This window comes from Acomys russatus, chromosome 10 (genome assembly GCF_903995435.1).
Source record: "Acomys russatus chromosome 10, mAcoRus1.1, whole genome shotgun sequence".
Taxonomy (NCBI): domain Eukaryota; kingdom Metazoa; phylum Chordata; class Mammalia; order Rodentia; family Muridae; genus Acomys; species Acomys russatus.
Window position 1 is genome coordinate 50,440,523 of NC_067146.1, and position 25,424 is coordinate 50,465,946.

Consider the following 25,424-nt stretch of genomic DNA (forward strand, 5'->3'; position numbering starts at 1 on the left):
CTTTTTTGCCCAAATGCCAACCACTCACATACTGTAAAACTCATTTCTTTGTCTAAAACCTATAAAAGGCCTGTGCCTCTGTTTCTCAGGGTCTACAGCTTGAAAGAGCTGGACAGACCCCACCGTGATGGCTCAATAAATTCCTATTCCTATGCATTTGTATTGACAATGGCCTCCATCTCTTAGTGGGGACTCCTGGAATAGACTAGAGATCTCTCTAGAGGTCTCAGTCTTACAAGATATGCTGTTATGAATTGTATAAGCAATGTCGCCCACCCACCCATGTTCTGAACACTCATGTATTTTGAAAGCTATGGTGCCTTTAGGAGTGAGGCCTGGTGTCTTAGGATTTCTATTGCTGTGAAGAGATACCACGGCCAAGGCAACTCTTATTAAGGAAAACATTTCATTGGGGCTGGCTTACAGTTTAGAGGTTTAGTCCATTATCATCATGGCGGGAAGCATGGCGGCACGCAGGCAGACATGGTGCTGGAGAAGGAGCTGAGAGTCCTACATCTGGATCCACTGGCAGCAGCAGAAGTGTGCCACACCAGGTGGAGCTGAAACCTCAAAGCCCTCTCCCACAGTGACACATTTCTTCCAACAAAGCCAGACCTCCTAACAGTGGCTCTTGCCATGGGCCAAGCATTCAAGCTGCCACACCTGGCCAGCAATGGTAGGGCAGTAGGGACAGGCCTTTAAATGCTACTATCTCTATCCCTGGGCTCTTTGCTTCCTGGTTCATGATGTGAGAAGCCATTTTGTCATGTTCTCGCTGCTGTGGATGGAGCCAGGCTGCCCCCCCCTTATGTTGTTTCTGCCAGATAATTTGGTCACAGTTACAAAGGATGCAAGAAACAGGGTTGTCACTGTGACAGCTCCTGTACTTCTTAGGTCTGTAGAACTGCCTTTGTGGAGGCATGTGGAAGAGTTTGAAGCTATGGGCTTGGTAAATCCTACACTGCTAATAAGACCTTCCTGCTTGCTTCTGCTGGGAGTTTGGAAGCCTAAAACGTGGATAGAAGTGTGAAAGTAAGCCGGGCAGTGGTGGTGCACGCCTTTAAACCCAGCATTTGGGAGGCAAAAGCAGGTGGATCTCTGTGAGTTCAAGGTCAGCCTGGTCTACAAATCTACAAAGTGAGTTCAGGACAGCCAAGGCTACACAGAGAAACCCTGTCTTGAAAAACCAAAGAAGAAGAAGAAGAAGAAGAAGAAGAAGAAGAAGAAGAAGAAGAAGAAGAAGAAGAAGAAGAAGAAGAAGAAATGTGAAGGTGAGGGCTGAGCTGTTCGGATGGGAGCAAAGTCTCTAAGGTGAAGTGGGCTACAGGTGACTTGTGGTACATTCTTTATGTCCTGAAATGATGCATGAGACTGGATGAGAGAGGAATGGGCTAACTGCTTCAGTGGAAGAAACTTCAAGACAGTGTGGCATTTCAGCTGTAGCATGGTCATTCCTCACTGTGTTTAGCCAGTTAGTGAGCATTTAGATAAGTAAGTAAGAAGACTGGCCAGAAAAGGACACAGAGTGCATTAGAGCAGATAATGCAAGTGCAAATGATGTAGTTACAGGTGATAAAGACTTTTTTTTTTTTGTGCCATTAAAAAGAAGGCAGAGACCATGCAATGGGACGGAAGGAAAGGTTCCTTGAGAGCAAGACCCCTCTTCCTGAAGGCCCAAGGGCATAAGAATGCTATTTTACTTGAAACTTCCATTTCAAAAGAGAGAAGTGAAATGGTGCCTGCCCTGCTGAAAAGGATCTGGAAAATTCTCTGCTTTCCTCTCTGAGGCAATCACTTAAACAAGATTTGGCTGTTCTGCTGGAGATGCCATGAGGAAAGAAGATGTCAGCCAAGCTGGTCAGGCTGGCTCCAGACTCACTGTGTAGCCCCGGCTGCCCTCACACTTGCTTTCCTCCTACCACAGTCTCCTGAGTGCCGTGACTACAGGTGCACGCCGCCACATTTGGACACCTGCTTGGTTTTGAGTAAGTTTCAAGTGGATATGTTTTCTGGGCACCCGAGCTTCAGAAGGTAAAATCACTCTCTTCTCTCAAAAGTTTAGCTCCCACAGATGGAAGGAGTCGCAGTGCATCCTGGTACTGTGCCATAGGTGGAGGGAAGGCATCAAGGAGGAGTCACAAGGACACGGATGGTAACCTGCCAGCGCTTGTTTGTGCTTTAAAGGAGAAAATTAAATATAAGATGTTCTTGTTTAGTTAAATTACTTGTAACTAGTAACTGAATAGGGTCACCTGCTGGTCCGATTAAAGACGGTTGTTTATCTCAGGACTCATTGTTAAGAGTCTGGATGAGGTAACAGAAAGCACATAACATCACCGGGCTCACCAGCGAGTCATTGAAATACCTCACTTAGGTCTCTCAAATATCGCCTTCCCTGGAACCCCCCTCAAAGCAGCAGCTGCCTCCTTCCCTCACCTGGCGTCCTTTCTTCTCAGCTCTCTCATGACTTAGTGTTGTGATTGACTGTGTCCACGGAGCTTGCAGGGGGCGAGGACAGTTTTTTGTTTGCGTGTTTATTTTGTTTGTAAGTGCCATGTCCCTGGCACATGATAGGCATTAAGTAGACAACTGCCAAATAAATGGGGATAAATGAACTTTTACCAAAAAACATAACAAACCGAAAACGAAACAGGGATGAGACTATACATTGTCAATAGGGTTAGTACAAGCCTCAATGGGATGGTGGATATAAAAGTATTTTTATACATTCTCAGTATAAGTTGAAAACAAAGTTAATCCCTGGTTATGGTTTTCATCCTGAGTCATTACCAAAAACAAGCTCACGAAACTGACTTTGTTTTGCTGTTTACACTTGGAAGCTTTGCCTGCCGAGCTGGCTCAGTGGAGGGAGGTCTGTGTGAGAGCCTGGGCCTCTCTGCCCTCTAGAGGCTGTGTGTAGCCCACTGTTCCTGGTCTCAGCCCAGGGAATGATGCTACCCACCGTGGGGAGATCTTCCCACCTCAATTAATCTAATCAAGAAAATCCCCATGCCCAAAGGCCTTCCAGGTGATCCGAGAGGGCTGAGATTAGTCATCCCACTAGGTGGTCCCAACAGAACCACTGAAAGCACACTCAAGACTGATCTGCGTACTCAGGCCCACGGTAGAGCTGTCACAACAGCCCAGCAGTGGATGCAAATGAGTATCCGTTGATGGGTGAATGAGCAAACACAACAGAGGGCATACACTCAGTGGAATAGCATTCAGCCTTAGAAAAAGGAAGAACATGCCGTCCTGTGTCCCGTTATGGATAAACCTTGGGGACACTGGGCCAAGTGAAATAAGCCAGTCACAAAAAGACAACTACTGTGAGACCGTTGATAAAAAGGTATAGAGAGAACAGGCAAATTTATGGAACAAAACACTGAATTGTGGCTACCAGGGGCTGAACCGCGGAGAATGAAGGCATGGGTGCCTAATGCGTATACAGGTCAGATTTGCAAGATGAAAGCGTCCCAGAGACCTGTGTTACTGGGTGAACATCGTCACCACCACCACGTCGTATAGTTAAATGAGGTTAATGGGATTGGACAGATGGCTCATGGGTTGAGAGTGCTTGATGCTCCTCAGTGCTGAGTGCAGAGGCTCTGAGTTTGGTTCCCAGCACCCCTGTCAATTGGCAACACCAGCTCCAGGGTATCCAGTGCCCCTTTCTGGCCCCCATAGCCATCTGAACACACACACACGTTTGCGCATGTGCACCCACACCCACCTATACCCTCCCACATGTACACACATAAAATCTTTAAAAAATAGTTAGAAATGAAATCTTTAACTTTTTCCCCCTGCTATGCCCCTGTACCCCACACCAGACAGGGACTCACTATGTAGTTCTGGCTTCCTGGAACCTGCTATGTAGACCAGGATGGCCTTGAACTCACAGAGATCTGGCCATCTCTGCCTCCTGCATGCTGAGATTAAAGGTGTATGTTATCATATCTAGCTGCTACAAGTTTTTAACAAACACACACACACACACACATACACACACACACACATACACACACTCACACACATACACACTCACACACACACATACATACCCACCCACCCACACATCATCACACACACATACACTCACACACCTACCCACACGCACACACACTCACACACACACACACACTCACACTCACATACACACTCACACACACATACACACCCACCCACCCACACATCCTCACACACACATACATTCACACACCTACCCACACGCACACACACTCACACACACACACACACACACACACTCAAGCCCATAATATCTCCATCTGTTTGCTATGTAGAAAAGATGATTTTTTTTCATGCAGCGTTAGAGATGGTTGATCTGTTGGGTAATCAGTCACTCCTCTTAAACTATTTCCTTACCCCAGAGGAAGGGTTCCAACAACATCCACGCTGTAGGACTCTTGCAAGTTAAACCCTGCCGAGATGCCAGTTCCCATCACCACCTGCAGCAGACACAAACCCAGACACCCCTTACAGCCCAGTACTGACAGGACAAAAGCAAGGCTCACCGCATCTGTCCATTGGGAGATCTAGTCTCATGTCTCAGGGTTAAGAGGGGGCGCTGTCCAGTGCCAGCTAACGTCTCTCAATGACTTTACCCTACAGCTCAGGGCTTGAGTCAGCTTCTTTTTGGCTAGTTGATGGCAGCAGCAGGAGGCCATCACTAGGGTTGACCTTGAGTCTGGGGCAGGTAGAAGGAATGTGGGCCCATACCACACGTGTGGTGAGGTTGGTAATGCCAGCCTGTCACTGTGGAACCCACACTGGCTTTAGAATCCCTCTGCTGCTGTCCCGGTCCCCAGGACGGCAGCACAGACACAGCCAGAAGCCTCCCAGAGTGCCACATAGCTGTCCTCTCCAGGTTCAGGGTACACAGCCTGTCACCCTGAGCGGTGTTTCCAAGGCCACTTCTGCCCTGTCAGAACCTAGTTTTACTTGAATTTCACAGCACAACCTTCCAGCAGAAGAACAGGACAGAATGAGTGGTGGCTTCTTTCGCCCTCAGTAACTACTGCTTCCAGAACTTTTGGAATAGACGGGCCCAGGAGAGAAGGGAGGAGAGCTTCAGGACAGCTCCAGGAGGTGTGGCCTCTACCCCACTGCTAGTAAGGACAGTTTACTGTCCGGCAGAGCAGGCTCAGAGGAACCAGGAACTTTGGCTCCCTCTAGTGACATGACTCTGATGGTGGTGACGGTTATGTCTGTCAGCTGTAATGGGCTCTTGTGTGTCTCAAACTGGAGGGATCACCTAGAATTATTTAAAGTCTCAGAACAAATGCGGGTCAGATGCCTGTAGGCTCAATCTTATGGTGGTGGTAACCGATTACTAAACTGCTATTTTCCTATTGACAGGAAGAGATGGGTCGCCCTAGTGCAAAACTCGAAACAAATTTATAATAAAAATAAACTTTGGAATCCTGAAGGCTGGAACCTGTTACTTTTTTGGGGAAAAAAAAAAAAAAAAAAAGAAGAAGAAGAATCTTTGTGCGTCCCAAACTTTCTACTCAGGAATCCACTGGGACTCTGTGGATTTTAAAGGCTAAATGGAAACAGCGCAGCTGGGCATACCTCTAGTTAGAGGTAGCCTAGCCGGTGGTTTGAACGTTAATTCAGATCATGTTCCCTCTGACACTGTCACAGCTTCACAAACACTGGGTGCTCTGTGCTTGCTCTCTGTGGAGAGGAGTGAGGGAGGGAGTTCACTCTGACCCCAACGTTGATGGTTATGGGTTATGCGAGGCCCCCTCCAGGCACACATCCAGGGGTAAATAATTGAGGTCACTTAAGGATGTGGTATTGTTTATTTCAATGTATATGCATTAAAAAATGCTACTAAGTTTTCAGTCATGAATATGTTGAGAGATATTTGGACTTGAGTTATATGCGACTGTGAAGTATTTCAGCTTACAAGTGCCAGAAAACAAAGAAAATTGGGAAAATTTGTCTTTTCAAAATGGAAGTTGCTTTATTAAAGTAAGCAAAGCTATTGATGTTATTATGGGTAATTAAAATAATGTGTACTCTTTAAAAATAAACAGATAATGAAAAAAAAAGTAAGGAAGACATATCCCATCTTTCATGCTAAGCACTGTTAAAAAGTGCATTTACAGCAGGGCATGGTGGTGCACTCGGGTGGCAGAGGCAGGCAAATTGCTGTGAGTTCGAGGCCAGCCTGGTCTACAAAGTGAGTCCAGGACAGCCAAGGCTACACAGAGAAACCTAGTCTCGAAAAACAAACAAAACAAAACAAAATTAAAAAGTGCATTTACATCTTCACTTAGGTTCCCAGCACTTGGAGGCAGAGGCAGATGGATCGCTGTGAGCTCGAGGCCAGCCTGGTTTAACTAGGTGAGTCTAGGACAGCCAAGGCTAACACAACAGGGAAACCCCGTCTACGTTTTAATGCATTTTCCTTTCACTATTGTGTTAGTTGCTTTACAGAAGATGGGGGGTGGGGTGGGGGGGGGGGGGGGGGGAGGACCCTCCAGATCCCTGTGCCTCTATCACCCACATCAGAAGCCCCTGCAGGAAGTGGTGCATGCGATCGACCCTAGTAGGGTCCTGAACAGGCCATCCCCTTGCATGTACTTACAGCAAAGAACTCTAGAGGAATGGGTGCTGGCAATTTCTCTTTAAATCTCTCATTAAACTCCTTGCCACCCAACAGCAAACCAAAAACCATCAGGCCGACGCCTAGGGAACACACGTTGAGGTTTTTAACATTCTGCAACACAGCAACTGTACTCTGCAACACAGTGAACACTGGAGGTTTGCATCAAGCATTAGCACCTGTACTACACGACTCAACACACAGAAAAGGTCCCTAGACAGGCAGGTCACAGAGACAAGTGTGACAGAGGCTAGCAGGGCTGAGGGGAGAGGATGGGGGAGGGACTTGTTTACGAATAGGAAGCTTCTGTCCGGGTTGCTAAGAAGGCTTTAGAAATGCAGGCTGGGGCATGGTGGCACACACCTTTGACCCCAGCACTTGGGAGGCAGAGGCAGGCAGATCGCTCTGAGTCCGAGGCCAGCCTGGTCTACAGAGCAAGTCTAGGACAGCCAAGGCTACACAGAGAAACCTTGTCTCGAAAAACCAAAAATAAATAAATAAATAAGTAAAAATAATAAATAAAAAAAATATGAACAATGAGATACATTTTGCCATGTGTGTGCCTGAGTGTAGTATTTGAACAACATGCGTCCGGCATCCATGAAGGCCAGAAGAAGGCATCAGATCTCCTGAACTTGAGTTCCAGGCAATTGTGAGCCACCATTTGGCTGCTAGAAATAAACCCAGGTCTTCTGCACGGCCAGTAAGCGCTCTGAACTTCTGTGTCACCTCTTCAGCCTAGCTTCTTGCTATGTACAGTTTATGACAGTGAGAAAAATCTTCAAAAAGTTCAGATGAGTCTAAACTTGAAAGAGAGGTGGGTGGGGAAGAGGCCGTGGAACATCCGGGGGTGGAACATCTATTTGGCATGCGCATGGGAAAGATTATAGGCTGAAGCACTTGTCCCCGCATCTTCTACAAATTAGGAGGCACTTTTTGCCTAATCATACAAGTTTATACTCGCAATTCTTATTCAACAACACAGTGAGCTTATTGTTGTTTTGTTTGAGATGGGCGCTCACGATGGAGTCCAGGCTGACCTTGAACTCACGCTCCACTGGAGTGTCGGTGCAGGCATGCTCCACCATGCAAGGGTTTAGGTGGTTTTGATATGCTGATATCTGAGTGTGTGTACCTCATCTAAGATTCAGAAGGGTAACCCGGGGGTTGAGTTAGGACCCTTGAAGAATCGGGATCAACACCACAGAACACTTCAGAGGTGAAAACACAGCAAAGCTTTAGAAATCTGGCTTAGAAAATTGTCATGAGGCGATGACAATGAAGCCAGGCAGGCTTTGGAGCCAGGAGAATGGGTTTTAGAAAGAAGCCCGGGAGGGGTAGAGAAGAAAGCCACTTAGTTATGTCTTAGGGCTCTGGTCTGGATACTCCAAATATAATTATTTCACGTTTTAATGCATTTTCCTTTCACTATTGTGTTAGTTGCTTTACAGAAGAGGTCTCTCGCAGATGCAGGCTGCGTTTTCTCTGTAACAAGTCATTTTGAGAAGTCTCAGAGTATGAGGTGTACTTCCAACTATCTCAAGAAATTAATAATCCCAGCACTCGGGACGCAGAGGCAGGCAGATCGCTGTGAGTTCGAGGCCAGCCTGGTCTACAAAGTGAGTCCAGGACAGCCAAGGCTACACAGAGAAACCCCGTCTCAAAAAACCAAAAAAAAAAAAAAAAAAAAAAAAAAAAAAGAAATTAATAATCTATGGGACACCCAAACCTTGGTTTGGTTCCTGTGTTTGTCAACTGAGGATTCAAATTTAAGTGTCACTTCCTCAAAATGACTGTCCCAGAACCCTAATAGAAAGGTGTCTGTCCTCTCAGAGCACACTGTCCCCCTCTCAGAGCACTTTACATACTTTGTAATGAACTGCATATTTTTACAACTCATGGTTTACCTCAACTATTTTCCCATGGGACTGTCAGCTCCAAGGTCAAGGCTAGGTCTGCCCAGCCCATCACTTATCTCGGTGCCTAGTGAAGGGCCTGGCAGATAGATACCTGCAAAGGCTACAGCCAAGGATCTGACAATGCTGTTTGCAGTAGCTCATTGTCAATTGGCTAGAATTACTTCAGGGGCCATTTAGAAATGCATTTTTCCCCTTGGATTCTAAGCGTATAGGTTTTATAGTAGTTGTTGTTTTGAAGTATTTTATCGTTTGTGTGTGTGTGTGTGTGTGTGTGTGTGTGTGTGTTCATGTTTGTGTGTGCTCAATGAAGCCACAAGGGCGTGCTGGATCTCTTGTAGTTGGAGACACATGTAGTTATAAACTGCCTGAGGTGGGTGCTAGGACTTGAACCCTATTACTCTGCAACAGCAGCAAGTGCTCTTAACAGCTGAGCTATCTCTCCAGGCCCCACTCAGGATTTGGGAGACTATATTGTTAATGATTTCTAGCTATTTGTATTGTATAAAAAAAAAAGTTGAATTTTAGCCAGGCATGGTGTCACATTGCTTTAATCCCAGCACTCGGGAGGCAGAGGTAGGTGGATCTCTGTGGGTTCTAGGACAGCTTGGTCTACAAAGAGAATCCAGATCAACCACGGCTACCCAGAGAAATCCTGTCTCAAAAGACAGAAAACAAAAAACAAAACAAAACAAAACAAAAAGTTGAATGTTTAGACTTTGTTATCAACTTCATATAATCAACTTTGAATTAACCAGGTACTTTTCCTATGCACTTGCAAACAGTTTTTATTTTCTCTGTTGTGTATAGTCTATGCATGTTTTATTAAACTGTTTGCTTATGTTGGTCAAACCATTTATAGTGTTGCTTTTTTTTTTTTTTTCTGCTCAATTAAGCACCCTTTACAAGAGTTGTGCTTTTCTACTATAGCGTTTGTTGTTGTTTTTTGTTTTTGGTTTTGTTTGTTTGTTTGTTTGTTTGTTTTTTTTTGAGACAGGGTCTCACTTATGTAGCCCTGGCTGGCCAGGAAATCACTATGTAGACTAAGCTGGCCTCAAACTCACAGAATTCTACCTGCTTCTGCTTCTGAAGTGCTGGCATTAAAGGCATGGGCCACCACACCCAGCTTCCCATTATATCTTAAAAGCTCTCTCTCTCTTCACCTAATTAGGGTGAGTGGGGCAGTCACCAAGGGAGACCTAAGAACAAATCCCTTCTGAAGCAGGGAGATTCACATAGCCACAACAGAACGTCAGGGTTAACCATGGTTGTAGCACCCTTCCCAGAAGGCCTTAGAATAACTAAGTCTTTTCCCTCGAAGCCCTAAAGGGGAAAGATACACAGGAGCGGACAGGGGTAGGGGGTGTGGGGAGCCAGTACCAGGGGGTCAGGACTCGCTTACTTACATACACCACTGAAAAGATCCCACTGTACCGCTTTGTTTTAACCCCAAACAGGTATTTTAACATGGAGGTGAACACGTGCACGGCGGCTGCAGTGGTAAACCCTCGCACCAACGGCTCCGTGAGGTAAATGGCCACAAATCCGAACCTACAGACACCTAGGCAAAACTGTATTTAAAAAAAAAAAAAAAAAAAAAGACAAACAAACAAAGAGCACGATGAGTTAGGATTTGACAACCAACAAAAGATTTAGGAATCTCTTTCTACGTCACTTCCTAATCCTGTAGACTTGTACCTGTGGCAGCTAACAGGCCACAGGCTGTAAAGAAAATAAAGCTAAACCCGCCATGGCTTGGGTCCCTCAGAACCTTGCTCACGCTTCCGCCCTGCCTGTGAGGGGCTCATTCCTGCGTACTGTGGTCCACTAACACAGGCCGTTTGCTCACAGTTCCTAAGGGACCGCCACTCTTTCAAGCCTGTTTGCTTTCGGAACACTCAGGGGAAGCTCACTAGTCATTCTTAGCGAGGGGGAGGTGGGGGGACTGAGGCATCCAGTGGGCAGGTTCTTAAAAGCACCGTGAGCCCCCAGCGTTGGAGCTTTGCTGTCTGACTCTCTGCCCACACAGAGTGAGACCAGCCAAGAGGATTCAATAGGCATTTCGTAGATGAACAAACCAGAGTCCATCTCCGCACACTGGAGTCTCACCTGAATGATTCCTGAAAGCAAGGTGACAGACATGGCGACCTTCACTCTTAGCGCATCTCTGGCTTCCGTACCATTGGTTGCATTTACGCCTCCCGGGATGACTATATCATCGGGGACCAACCGAACAGCCACGCCACCGATCATCAAGCTAATAACAGCGAAAGGACCTGAAACGGAGGAGCGCAGGCCAGCACTGTTCAGAAGCTCAAGGAATCAAGCCCAGGGTTTCACACAGGCTAGGTGAACGCTCAACTACTGCCAATACACTCTCAGCCGGAGACGCATTTTTCAAACAATTCACGGGTATGAAGTTAATTAACACACGGTTTATTAAGCAATAGTAACAAGCATATTGCAAAGTTTGGAAAACAGGGGTAGGTGGTCAAAATATGTTTTTTTTTTTTTTTTTTTTTTTTTTTTTTTTTTTTTTTTTTTTTTTTTTTTTTTACCTATAGATATGTGTCTGGAGGTTCCAAAGAAACAGTACATGATGACAGGATAGAAGGAGGAGTACAGGCCGAACACCGGAGGGACAGCTGCCAGCATCGCGAAAGCTAAGCCTGCGGGCGGGCGCAGAAAGCAGAGACAGGGCCATGGTTAGCAAACAGCAGGGTGTGGTCCTTTCACCTCCTGGTCTCTGATGAACAGTGAAACCCATCTTACTGTAAGTGTATGGAGGGGTCTAGCTTCTGCCCCAAACCCGTGAGCAATGTGGTGCCCGCGCGCGTGGTCCAGGCTGTGGCAGTTCGATGGCTACTACGAATTGTAAACCAGACAGGACCTAGGATCACTGAAGAGAAACCTCTGGCCTGTGTTGGATGTCTTGGAGGCTGGTCCGATGCTATGTTGCTGGCTCGCAAAATCTAGTTGCTTGCCTCCCTGATTGGCTGAATAAAAGGCCTTCACCTGGGCAAGGCAGAAGGAAGGGGCGGGCGAAGGTTAGCCGGCTTTGAGCAGAGAGAATCTTGGGAAGAATAGGCAGATGGGACAGAGGAGGACGTAGGAGGAGAGTGACCACGGGATAGGAAAGAGGCACGTGGGTCCACTGGTGGAACTCTGAAGTCCCACAGGAAAGAAATGGGCAAAATGAACAAGCTTAGCAATTAGAGAAGGGAAGTAGCCCAAACAGAAATTATTAGGAGCAGATTGGCACGGGATGGAGGCTGGGAGATAAATGAAGATAGTTTAGGAGGTAATAGTTGCCATGCCCCAGGTGAAAATAGGCTATTATAAAATACATCAGGTGTCTATGTCTTCACTGATTGTAAAAGCGGGTTAGATAATACCACCGTAGTAATTATAAGCTTAATAATAAGCATTTATTAGGCCATACTTTAAATTAACAGCAACTGGGATGAGATTAACTGAGGTGCGAAAACCATTCTAAATGTGGGTTGTGCCGGTCCCTGGGTTTAAGTCCTGGACCGATTTAAAAGAAGAAAACAAGCTGCGCCCAAGCGTTTGTCTCTCCTGGGTTCCTGACTGCAGATGCCCGGTGAGGAGCTGCCTGAAGCTCCTGCAGCTAGGCCTGCCTGATCATGTTGGCTCACCCCGGAACTGGCCGAATGAAAGCTTCCTGAGTCACCCTTGTCCAATATTTTGTCACAATAGTGCTGCAAGTAACTAATGCAGGCAGTTTGCCTTGTCATCTCCCTTTTGCCAGTGGGTGGAGTTTGCTGCCTTCTGTCACAGATGAGTAGAGAAATGAGCCGGGTGTGGGTGGCCCACGTCTTTAATCCCAGCACTCGGGAGGCAGAGGTAGGCGGATCGCTGCCTGGTCTACACAGCGAGTCTAGGACAGCCAAGGCTAAAACAGAGACAAAAAAAAAAAAAAAAAAAAAAAAAAAAAAAAAAAAAAGTAGAAAAATGACAGGTTCAGGGTGGTATTGATCCACCCGGATGGCGCTCTCTAAGGGGATGTTTGTGGGTTCTCTAAAGACCCCCTCCTTTGATATCAACATTCTCGACTGCAACGTCTCCTGGTCTCTGTATGCCCCTCCACCTGATTCCCTTGACCCTCATTAGAAGTTATAGTCCCCCAGGCGCCTCTGTTGCTCATTCTGAAGGTAGTCTTCTTGGGCAGGCATCTTCCAGCTGAGCCAAGCCTGGTTCACTTCCAGCTGTGCGGGTTCCCAACCAGAACGCTTGACATTTTATTCAGAGTGACTCAGAGTGACTTCAGGAGAGCAGGTCACACCCTGCAGGGGCTGCTGCCAAAATCCTTTCCCTTGAGGAGTGATGGGAACCTACTTCCTCCTAAGGTCCCAACAACAGAGAGGTGTGATTCCACAGAAGCACACTCAGAGGGAGCAATGAGTCAGTCAGGCTTGCTTACATGGTGGTGGGTGAGGGGCTGGAGCAAGGGTGGGGGGTGAGGGGTGAGGGCTGCCTCCCAAGTTCTGGCCTGGCTATCTCTGTCTTTCTTACTGCTTCATGAGAAATACCATTTTGTTTGTTGATGGGTTTTACTCTAGGGCAACTCGCCTTTGAGCTACCATCTTTATTAGAGGACTTCTAATTGTCACTATTCATTTCCTACAGTCCTAGTATACTGCCTTCCTTTTAGCCCTTTTAACTACATCTGGCTCTTCCTGAGCACAGCTTGACTTGTACTGTACTTTTTTTTTTTTTTTTTTTTTGTCTGAAACACTTTTCCTTTTGTTTTCACTTGCCTGGAGTCTCAGCTCACATTGACTATTTTTGTTTTAAATTGATTTTTTTTTTTTTACAATTTCATTTCTATATTAAATTTTGATCATTTTCTCCCTCTCTTTTATATTCTCATCCCCCATCCTCTCTTTTTTCAATCCTTTTTCTTTATGCCAATCCCTTCCTACTTTGATGTCTTCTTTTCCTATGTGTGACCCACTGAGTAGTTTAATTAGTTGCTTATATCATTGCATTTTGAATTCAGTTTTTCAAATAACTTTTCAATACACTTTTAGTTAAACCAGCTCCCCTGTAATGTCCCAGTGTCCAGTCTTTTCCTTTATGATGTTTATAATTTAACAATGTGTACTTATCTTTATTTGTTTTTTTGTCTCAGGCCCTGATTAGAGACTTATTTAGCTGCCTAGAGATAAAGGGAACCAGGCATGTGCTTGATAAGTTGTATTGGCTATGGTGAACATATTGATTTATTTTATTTTATTTTTTGAGACAGGGTTTCACTGTGTAGCACTGGTTGGCCTAGAGCTTGATATTTAGAGCAAGTTGGCTTTGAAATCACAATGCTCCATCTGTGTTGGGATTAAGGGCATGTACCGCCACACCTGGACCACAGATTGATATTTTCTAATGTTCTTATATTACATATAGAACCACAGAGTTTTAAAGGAAATTCAGTATATCACAATCCATTTTAGTTATGTCATGGGCCTAGAACAAGAGCTTCACTGGAACTACAACAAGATGTTGCCTAGCAACTGACTGATCTTCAAATCAGGATCATCACTTTCTACTGTGAATGCTTCCAAGGCTTCTAAAAGATTAAGTTTCTAAACAATTTGTTTAGGAAGATAAAAGTTACTAGAACCTTATGACAAACAACAACAACAACAGCAACAAACACGAATCTGCAACTGTGATGAACACAGCTAAACAGTTATTTGAGGGGACGGGAGCAAGGGAAACAAACAATGAAAGACACACACACACATGCAGAGAGAGAGAGAGAGAGACAGAGAGAGAGAGACAGACAGAGAGGCAGAGACAGACAGAGAGACAAAGAGAGAGACAATGAAAGAGACAGAGAGACAGAGACAGAGAGAGATAGACACAGAGAGAGAGAGAGAGAGAGAGAGAGAGAGCGCAATGTATCGTACTAACCTTGGGGAAGCTGAAGCACCCCAGTGCTTATGCCAGAAACCAAGTCACCCAAGACATACTCCTTGAACTTATATGCTGGCAACCACTTAGTGATGGGCAGGAACATGTAGATGATGTTTCTTATTTTTTTAGGAGTACATCTAAGAAGACAAAAACAGATGCCGTTGTGAGTGAGGACTGTCTCTGTAGAACTCATACGAAGGTGTTGTCTATTCTTCAGTTCCAGGAATGATAAGGAACAATCTACAATTAGCAATAAAGGTGCCGCTAAATGGGATGGGAGCTACGGATGGGAATCAAGACAGGCAGGCTGAGCATTCCTGGGTGGCAATGTTTAGAGCTATGTGGAGAGTTCGAGAAAAGATACGTAAACCTTTACGTATATGTAAGGCATAGTAGCAAACCAATAAACATGATACGCTGGATAATAGTTAAACTAACACAACTTAGAATCTTCTAGGAAGAGAGTCTTAAGGAGGAATTCTCTAGATCAAATTGGTCTGTGGCATGTCTGTGGAGAACTGCCTTGGTTGTTAGCTGTAGCGTGACCCAGGCTGTCACAGCATCATTTGCCAAGCAGGGGGTCGTGAGCAGTACAACAGAGGGAGAGCGACCAGGGATCCGCCTGTGTGTTTGCCCTCTGCTCTCCTGCCCATGTTGCTCGAAGGTCCGGCAATAATGGAATTGTAAGCTAAGGAAACCCTTTCCTCCTTTATGCTGTTCTTGGTCAGGCTGTTTTATTACAACAACAGAAATGCAAGCAGGACCCACGGGTGAGACGCATGTTGCTCACGTGACCAGTCCGAAGGCTGGCGGTGGAACCACTATGAGTGGCTCTGTCAACTGGGAGGGCTCACCAGAAAGCATGTGCCCCTTCCACACCAGACCTTGCAACTCTCAGAGCAAAATGCCTAGACGTACGTGAATGCCTGCTTCAGCTTGTCGCCGATGGACTCTGAGACCTTGTCCTTGACGTGCAGCCTCTCCTGGAGGACAGGATGGCTGAAGATAGGTCTTTCCACGCAGTACTTCTGGGCTACCTCAGGGATTTCATTTTCTTCGGCATGATCCATGGTCTGCAGTTATTCACCAGCAGCAGGAGACAAGCATTTCTGGTCGGTCACTAAGGGAGAAAACAAACAAACAAACAAACAAACAAACAAAATCATTTCAGATGGTGAAAGCCGTCTCTTTCTCAGGGTGTTTTAGGCGCTGAGGACTTCTCAGAAACCGGAAACCACAGAACACTTCTGACATGGTTGTGTGGAGTAGGCACTAATAAATACAGTGAGCAAAAATAAATTCCAAAACCCATACACCTTATTTATTCCCCCTCAGAGCAATAAATAGGTAATGTGTAAAGGTTCAGCAAGAGTTCATGCTGCGTTTAGAGCCTGTCTGGCTCTGTAGGAGGGGAGGTGTAAGGCAGGTGACTGCTGGTGACCTGTGCGTCGGAACAAACAGAAGAATGGTAAGACTGGTCCCTGAAACTGACCACACGTCTTGTGAAGGCATTTTAACCTCTTTCATAAGCCTGTGGTCACTTGCTATTCTGTTCAGAGCCGAGGCCTGTAGCCTTATGGAGGAAGTCCCCAGTGACTTTCAGGTAGTTCCAAGATAAAACTGTCAGTGCACTGGGATATTGTTTGAAAGTTGGCTATATTTGGGGCAGTGTAGTGGGTTGACATTTTGGTCTTTGATACAAACTGAAAATTAAAAATTAAAAAATTAAATAAATATTTTACAGAACAAAGCCACAACATGATTGCACACAAGAATACTTACAGGAGTATTACAATAGTAATTGGAAAAATGCAAATACCTACCTGTATGTGATAAAAATACATGTTGTACACAGACATGGGACAATGCATAGTAGCTAAAAGAAATAAAATATCAATGAATCGCAAAGATTTAATTTTTAAAATAAAAAAATGAGACATAAATGGTCATTTATATATAACAAAAGTGAAAGATTCCAAGACCTGGGCAGCTGATTCAGAAAAATCAAATATTCAAGTCTAGCCTGGACTATATAGTAAGTATCAGTCTAGCCTGGGCTCCATGGAGTGATCCCACCTTTAAAAAAACCATAAAACCATTCATGACCATAATAAGACATAAACACAAAGGCCAGGGTGGGGACAAGGAGATTAGGACTGGAAAGAGTTAGTCTCTGTGTAACAGACCTGGCTGTCCTGGACTCACTTTGTAGAGCAGGCTGGCCTCGAACTCACAGAGATCCACATGCCTCTGCCTTCCAAGTGCTGGAATTAAAGGCGTGCCCCACCACCACCTATAGGCTAGTCAGCTTTAAAACAAACTGCATCTGCAATGTTTGAGGTTGTGACAAAGAGTGGGCCTGACCAGTGAGACGTGGAAGTAAGATTGTGTTAACCAGGCTTTACACCACTGCAAACAAATCCCCAAGGAAAACGGCTTAAAGAAGGAGTTATATTTTAAAGTTTATAGTTTCAGTCCATTGTAGGAGAAAGGTAGAGTAGAAAAGGGTGGTAGCCAGGAAGAGGAGAGAAAAAGGTGGGAGTGAGGGGAGCAGGGGGAGCAGGGAGAGCAAGAAACCGAGCTCTTTGAAGTCTTCAAAGACATGCCCACTGACCTACTTCCTCCAGGCAGGCACCACTTCCTAAACTTTCCTGGGAGGGATCAAGTGCTCAAATGTAATCTGGTACTGGTTCTCCGAGTTGTTTTTACATTTGGATCATATGCATTGTAACGAAAAGTTAAGCACACAAGAACTAAACCCAGAGTTCCCAAAGTAGGTCAAGTAGGGGTTAAGTAAATATTTGGTCATATGTGGAGCCCTGTGACTTGTGGCTTGATAATTTTGGTCAACACAGCCCCCTCATGGTGAGAAGTCAGGCTGTGAGCTTTTTATGAAACTGAAACCACATCCAGCGAGGGGATGTGCTTAAAACACCAAGCAAAGACAAATACTTGCGTTCAAGGAGATTGAGCATTGACTAGCCTAGAATAAAATGGAATGTTGGCAGAGCCCATGAATCCAACCAGGGCAATAGGATAATACCACAGCCTGAATGTTTTGACAACTTCCAAAGTTTGTGTTGAAATGTAACTGCCCATTCAAGAGCACAAGGACGTGTGGCTGTCCTGGGTGGTTGAACTAACTACAGGGCTCTGCCCTCGTAGGTGGGGTTTGGTGTCCTGTGACGGAAGAAGCTTGCCTCCTGTCAGGCCAATTGCCAGTGGCAGATGTTTTGTTATAGCAGCAGCAACGAGCCGAGACAGGAAGACAGCTCCAGCAAAGGAGGACTTTCACAGCAGAGTCTGTAATAATCACCTCTGTTGTTTTGGGTTAGCAAGTCTCTCCCGGTGGTGACCTCTCATCTGTGTGCATTTGTTCTCGCGGCCACTTAAGAAGTCACCACTGAGACCACTCCCCCTTCCACCACTTGTTTCACCGGGTAGCCCTGGCTGACCTCAAACTTGGGATCACCCTGCCTCAGTTTCCCTAGTGCCAGGAAACAGACCTATCTCATCAAACCCAATGGTGGTTTGTCAACGCCCTTAGTTTATCCTTAACCTCAGGAAGTCTACAGTCATGAATTTCTGAAGGCCACTTGCCACCGCCCCATTTCTCCTAGAACCTCACACCTCCTTTTATTAACCAGGTAGATAACATGCATCTTTTAAAAGTTCCCCAGGGCATTCACAGGCTCAGGGAGTAGGCAGCACTTAAAGCACTAGCTTTTGACTCTGCTTGAACCAATCTCTTCAGTGACTAAAAGAAACAATACAAAATACTAAAATCTGGCTTCACAAAGACAACAGAACTCAACCTAGGAGGTAGGCTCCTCTGCCCTCCGTGTGTGTGTGTGTGTGTGTGTGTGTGTGTGTGTGTGTGTGTGCCAGGCAGCATCAGCATCACTTTTTTTTTTTTTAAAGCATCCTAAGATGACTCAAACAGTTCAAGTTGTAAAACACCAATTTACAACTTAAGACAGAGAAACAGATAAGGAAAAGACTCAAGGAAAGGACAAAGGAACAGCTCTGACATTTTAGGTAATTAATAATGAACTTTAAGGCCAGATGAGATTACTTTTAAATGGAAGCCTTATAATATAGCATACACACTATAACCAATATAATAATAAAATAACATGATGGCTAAAAGCAATTGAAATCAGTGTTGAGAATTTCAAATACAGAAAGGACACGTGTTAGTGGTAAACAGGCTTCCGAGCTTGCCGTTTTCTTGTTGGGCACTGGTGTGCCACCTTGTCTGTGTACTGGAGTCAGCTGGGCAGCTTTAACTACACCAGTGGTTGCCACGAATTCTGATTGAACTGTTGTGGGAATCAGGCAGGATGGAGGTTTTAATGGCCCTCATGTGTTCTATTGGAAACACTTGATTTAAGCAGGTGTGACGGCTCAGTACTTGCCAGGCTGAGGCAGGAGGGCTGCTGAGAGTTTCAAGGTCACTCTGAGTTACAGAGTGAGACCTTACCTCAGAAAACAAGCAGTAACAACAAAACTAACACAAAACTGACTAGAAGATGGCAAAACAAATCCACCTACGTACCTGCCTGTCACCCACCCACCCCCTAGCCGCCCACTGTAGTGGAAGTTTTGGTTTCTTTGTAAACTTAGTTGTGTTATGTAAATATGTTTTTGTTCTAATCTCAAGTGTGGGCTTTCGGCTTGAGCTTTAGCTTGTCCACACCTGTTAACTGTTCCATGAGGGGGTCGTGGCTTTGGCCTCCATGCGCAGCACGGAGAGGGGCGTGGTCTAGGGCCCTGAAGATATAAAGAAGAGCACAGCAAACGCTTTGCGTGGCGTGTGTGTAGCAGTTTGAAGAGATCTGAGGCGGACAGTGTGGCAGTTAGGAGCAAACAGACAGAGAGAAACACTTCGGGGAGCCATGGCTTGGAGGAGACTGATGGCTGCGTCGGCTGTTGGCGGACCCCGGTATAGCCCAAAACAACCCAACTGATCCTGAACAGCCAGGAAAGGTAAAGGATCCCCCTCTCCCCACTAACCTTCTCTCTCCTACATAGGGTTGGGAGGTTGGAAGGGAGGTTGAGATCTAAACACCCCAAATAAAGTAGAGTTTAAAAGAAAGAGGCTTCACCCACCCACTTACCTGTCTACCATCCACTGCCTACTCGTCTTACCAAAAAATAAGAAAAGGAACCATCTGAGTGAGATGTAAGCAAGCTGTGCAAAGGCATTGCATTACACTTCTTCTGTTTCCCAAATATTTAATGCAAATTCAAGTTCTATTTTCAACAGCCACGGAGCAAAAACTTTTAGAACGATTTATAATATCTTTTATTCCAGATTTTTAGATCTGAAACAGCCTCAGAGATTGTTTCCTGTAACTTTCCAAGGGGAGACAATGAAATCATTTATATACCTACTCAGGGGTGAGGGGCTTATCCACAAACAGTTAAAAACACAAACTGTTTCCTATTCAAAGTCATCCAGCTTTAAAGACACAGCTCTTTGTAAATAAACACGGTTTCAGAAACTATTAGCTTTTATAAAGAGCTGGAGTCAAAATTAGGTGTTGACTGTAATGCTCTTGGTCTCTTACAGGGGCCTGAACCTCACCAGTTAGGCTAGTAAGCCCCGGGCATCCATGGTCCCTGACCTCCCAGTGCTGGGATCCGAGAAGCAGGCTCCTGTGCCTTGCATTCTGTGTGGGTGCTGGGGATTGAACTCATGTCCTTGTACTTACGTGGCGAGCCTTTTGCCAACAGAGCCCTCTTTGTTATTTTGTGACAAGAACACTTAGGCAGATCTCCCTTCTTCACAGCACTGTGAATGTGTAATGCCGCATTGCTAGCTGTGGATACTATGTGCCTCAGATCTTAGGATCTGCATAGACGACACTGCATACATAGACAGACCACGCCGTTCCCTTTGACTTATGCCTCTCCACTAACCCCCTCAATTTTGGTCCCTGGCAATCCCCATTTAGTCTCTCCTTCTGTTCCCTTATCTTTAAACAACAATGTTTCCAGCGAGAACATTCTAAGGAGGGAATGTGACCTTTGCATAAAATGCCACTTTATCTCTTATGTGAGTGAGAATGGATTCTGCAGTGTGAAGCTAGGAACACTGGCCAGTAGAGGCAATTCTTGTCTTGAGCTTCACTGGTCGCCGTGATTTGGATAGCAAGTGTTTCCTCTAGGACAGGCTCCTGTGTGGAAGGGTTGGTTCTCAGGTGGTGGGGGACGCAAACATCGGGATTTGTGGTTAACCAATGGGTTAGTATGCTGCCGGATTCTTAGCTTGACTGCGTTGGTGGAGGTATTGGAACCCTTCAGGGGTGACAAAAGGAAGTAAATTCCCAGCGCATATCTTTGGGGGTGGGGCGGGGAATGTCTTATCCTGGAACTCTCTCTCCCTCTGCTTTCTGGCCACATTAGGGTGAGCCCCAACTTTGTATATGTTTCACTTCACCAGCCCATGTCCAGGAGCCAATAGGAATCCATCCTCTTTTAGATGGTTTCTCTTAAGTATTAGTCACAGTGGTTATAGACTAAACGAGTTCGTGCTGGGTCTCTGCACATCTGTTGCTATTTAATGTTATGGGTTGAGGTTTCTGAGACATAGCAAGAGTGCCATTTCGAAGTCAGCTTTCTGTGTGGCATAGGCCCGGGCTTTGCTTTGTTCAAGAGTGACTTTGCTTTTAATCTTTCACTCAAGGCCTGGAAGACCTGCTTCCCCTGTGTAGTTTGTTGGTTTTCCTAGGTCTCTGGTAATGGACTGTGTATGACACTGGGCTCCAGGCTGTACCAGTGCGTTAGCTGCAGCTTCTCTGTCTCCTGTGTGCTCCAGCCCATGCCTTCCTTCCAGGTTTGGATGGTGTGATTGCCTCTGTATCCCACAGAGGATCTCCTCTGGGTTGTGCTGAGTATGGCTTTGCACTTACTGTTCTTTTCATACAGTTCTCTGTATTCTTCTAGCATTATTCATTCCAAGATTATTTATTTAAACACTTGGCTATATGTTTATTTGTATGTATATGTATACAAATAAATGTATACAAATAAATATGTATATATTTATTTAAACACTTTGCTACATTTTGTGTGTGTTTGTATAGGACAGAGGAGCTAAAGGACTCAGCTTAGCCCTCAATGTTCCTATCAGTCCCATTACTAGCTCTGTCTATTAAATAAGCTTTATATAATTCCTAGTCATTCACCTTGTAGCTTATAGGCTACCTGCTGTAAGTTTTTAAAAGCCAGGTATTTATTGCTTTGCTATTGAGGTAGGGTCTGGCTGGGTATTCTGCCCAAGCTGAGTTTGAATTAAATCCTCTTATTTCAGCCTCCTGAGTAGTTAGGATTTCTGATGTGCACTGTGGAGCCCAACCCCTGAGCCTGGAAGCCAATGTCATCATAGGATCCATTCACTGTATTGGGGTTAGTTCCACCATTTTGAACTCCACACCTTCCTCCTTGCTGCCGCCTTCCTTTTGCTGGAGTGCATCCTCGGGCAACTGTTTCAGGAAGTGCCACTAGAAGCGATGAACTGTGCCTTTGAATGCATGGGAATATCTTCATTTCACCTTCACATATGAGTGACGGTGATTTTACTGGCACTAGATCTCTATGTGTGAAACCACGCTCCCCCAACAAAACTGGGAGAGATAGTCCCACAGTATCCAACTCATTTCTGAGAAGCTATCTGCCAATCTTCAGCAAGCTCCAGGGATGTGTGTCCTGGGCTTTGAAGCTTTTTATCTCTGGATGTTCATTCACTTGATACACTCCTGTTTACATTAAAATTCTAAATTAAAATATAATTATATCACTTACCCTTCCATTTCCTCTAGCCATCCATTTGGATGTTCCCTATGCCCTCTGCAACTGATGGCCTCTCTTCCTTTATTATAATTATATATCTAGCTAGCTGTCTGTCTATGTGTGTCTATGTATGTATGTATGTGTCTGTCTACATACAGCCTGCTGGGTTTTCCTATAATTTCTTAGTAAACTTCTTCCCCTTGATTTATTATAAGATGGGGTCTTGTTATTTTTATTAATATATACAAATATCTTATAATATTTTGGATTGTTTTGTAGTTTATTCTTAAAATTGTTTTTGTTGTTTGTAAGTAATATATTTTTAATTATTCTAATGGTACTCAGACTTTTAAAAAATGTTTTTTTTCCCTTGAATTCTCTCTTCTCTGGCAATAGTATTATTTGTTTTGATTTTTTTCTTGCTTGATTATACACCAGGTTCTTCTTGGTTCTATATTTTCTTTACACCTTAAGGATTTCATAAACAGTTGTGCCTAATTTCTGCTGCCTTCCTCCACTGTCTTGTCTATACATACTCTAGAATTAGGCTTTTCACTCCCCAGCAATGGAGAGGAGAAGCCGTTGTGTGCCAGAGTGGACCTTGTGGGTAGCTTGCTTCACTTTGGAGTAAGGATGGAGGAGGCAGCCTTCAGGTCAGGGCTCCTTCTTCTTCAGTGTCGTAAGGAGAAGGGAGATGCAGCCGACCCTGTGTTTGTGGGTAATCAGCAGAGTCAGCCAACAACAGACAGGACATGTGTGAACAACGACTGTGTCCATTCTGAGTAGGTTGACTTTTAAAAAAAAAGATTTTATTTATTATATATACAGTATGGTCAGATCACATTATAGATGGTTGTGAGCCACCATGTGGTTGCTGGGAATTGAACACAGGACCTCTGAAGAGTGGACAGTGATCTTAACCACTGAGCCATCTCTCTAGCCCCAGTAGGTTGACTTTTTTCTTGTCATTTTTCCCAAACAACTTTCTAAATGGCACTAACAATATATTATATATTATGAATGATTTTTAGATGATTACTTAAAGTACACTGGAGGATGTGTGAAGATAAATACAAATACTATAACGTCTTATGTAAGTAACTTGGTTACCTGTGGATTTTGGTACCTGAGGAGGAGGGCTCTAGATACCACCTCTGTGAATACTGAAGGCCGACTGTAGCATGTAGTGTCCACACCCAGATGAGAAACTGGAGATCACTACAACTGATCCATAAAAAAACTTGACATATCACTTTCCTTTAGACACCCTACTCATTCAGATTTTCCATCTCTGATGGGTACATATTTACATTTTCTGTGTGTGTGTGCGCTTGTGTGTGTGTTTTCCCTGAGAGCCACTGGCTTCTTTGTGATCATCCTTATATTAATTCCTTTAAAAATATAATATCTTTAGTCTTTGAGATTTTGTACATGCATATGAAATATATATATATGTATGTACATACATATATATTTTTTTCTGATACAGGGTTTCTCTGTGTAGTCCTGGCTGACCCGGATTTGCTTTGTAGACCAGGCTGGCCTCGATCTGCCTGCCTCTGCCTCCTGAGTGCTGGGATTACAGGCGTGTGCCACCGAGCCCTGCAGCATACAGTATATTTGGATCATATTTATCCCTGACTCCTCTCCTTACTCCTGTTGGATCCACCCTACACTCAAGTCTCTTCCTAACTTTGTGTTCTTTTTCTCTTGTGTGCTCTATCTATCTATCATCTATTTCTTTTATAATCAATTCGCCGTGTCCAATTTATGCTGATTAAACATGATAAGTGTGGCACCACCCACCGGAGCATGCTTGACCCTCCAGAGGCCTTACCTTTAAGGAAAAACATCCCCCTTCCTTTAGCTGGGGGTGGGGTCTCACAGCCCCTCTCTACACTCATGCTGGTACACTGACTGGCTTGTCATGTGCAGCCAAGCGCAGCTGCTGTGAGTCATGAGTGAACTGCTCCAGTCATGTCCAGAGGATACTGTTGTGCCCCAGGCCTCCCTGACCTCTGACACTATTTTTTTGTTTTATTTCATTACTAACTTGCTTCCAAACACTTTCCTATGTCATTCTCGTCAAAGATTTTCCTTTGTGCATAATTTTATAGGCATTTACGTGAAGTCCTGGGAGAGAGAAAAACAAATACCTGTGTTTCCTCTGTGACCATTAGCCTTTGACTACTTTGCAATCTGAGCATGTGTATGCTAAAAATTATCAAATGTACTTTTTATCATAAAATATATGTGCAGATAGGGAAGATTCGACAGTATTTTCATTTCCATAGTAGAACCTATCATTTAGTTACAGGCTAACAGGTGTTAAGGTCAGGTTAGTAGTGGTAGACACTTCGGCTTTCCTTCTAGAGAGTCTGCAAATACAGGAATCCTGCGGCGTTTGAGCTTCAGTTCAGGAGTCCCATGTAGGGACTACTAGAATGCCAAGATTTCATGAGCAGATAGAGTATGGGGATGTGGGTGGGATGCTTGGCTGAGCCAATGTCAGTTAGAGGTACCTTGTACCTGGTCAGGTGACTTTCAAAGGAAAGGAGGCAGGAAGGAAACAGCATTGGCGAGGACACGAAGACCAGGGAATCTTGTATAGTGTTGGTGGGAAATAAGTGAGGACATTTTAGGAAGTAGCATAGAGGCTCCTTCAAAACCTATAGCTAGAACTGCCATATACTCTACTAATTTCCCAAAGCAACAACTGGTGTCTGTGGACAGATAAATGGACCAAATTTTATATATATATATATATATATATATATATATATATATATATATATATATGTGTGTGTGTGTGTGTGTGTGTGTGTGTGTGTGTGTGTGTGTGTATACATACACACATACATATACATATATATATGGTATGTACACACAATGGAATCTTACTCTTTGAAAAGAAGGAAATCTTGTTATTGGTGACAATGTGGATTACTCTGGAGGGCATTAAACTTGATAAAATAATCCAGCTCAGAAAGACAAATGCTACATGATTTTGGTAATTTGATTTGTTAACTAAAATCTTAGTTTAAAAATTAACACATTCTTTATGTTGAGGATCAACTTTTATTTACTTAACTGTACAGGGTGACATTAATGAGTTTTATCATACATTATATAAT

General features: G+C 44.5%; 1 protein-coding gene across 1 annotated transcript in view; it reads right to left on the reverse strand.

The window, feature by feature from the left end:
* The window catches only part of Slc26a5 (solute carrier family 26 member 5), a 29,762-nt gene extending 14,161 nt beyond the window's left edge, over positions 1 to 15,601 (reverse strand). Inside the window, exons 1-7 of the mRNA XM_051152117.1 lie at positions 15,412 to 15,601; positions 14,491 to 14,630; positions 11,112 to 11,222; positions 10,663 to 10,829; positions 9,960 to 10,124; positions 6,620 to 6,772; positions 4,387 to 4,469 (exon numbers count right to left, since the gene is read on the reverse strand). Of these exons, the coding sequence (XP_051008074.1) occupies positions 4,387 to 4,469; positions 6,620 to 6,772; positions 9,960 to 10,124; positions 10,663 to 10,829; positions 11,112 to 11,222; positions 14,491 to 14,630; positions 15,412 to 15,563 (971 nt within the window). The 5' untranslated portion in view covers positions 15,564 to 15,601. The remainder of the gene's footprint in view (positions 1 to 4,386; positions 4,470 to 6,619; positions 6,773 to 9,959; positions 10,125 to 10,662; positions 10,830 to 11,111; positions 11,223 to 14,490; positions 14,631 to 15,411) is intronic.
* Positions 15,602 to 25,424: the final 9,823 nt, after the last annotated feature.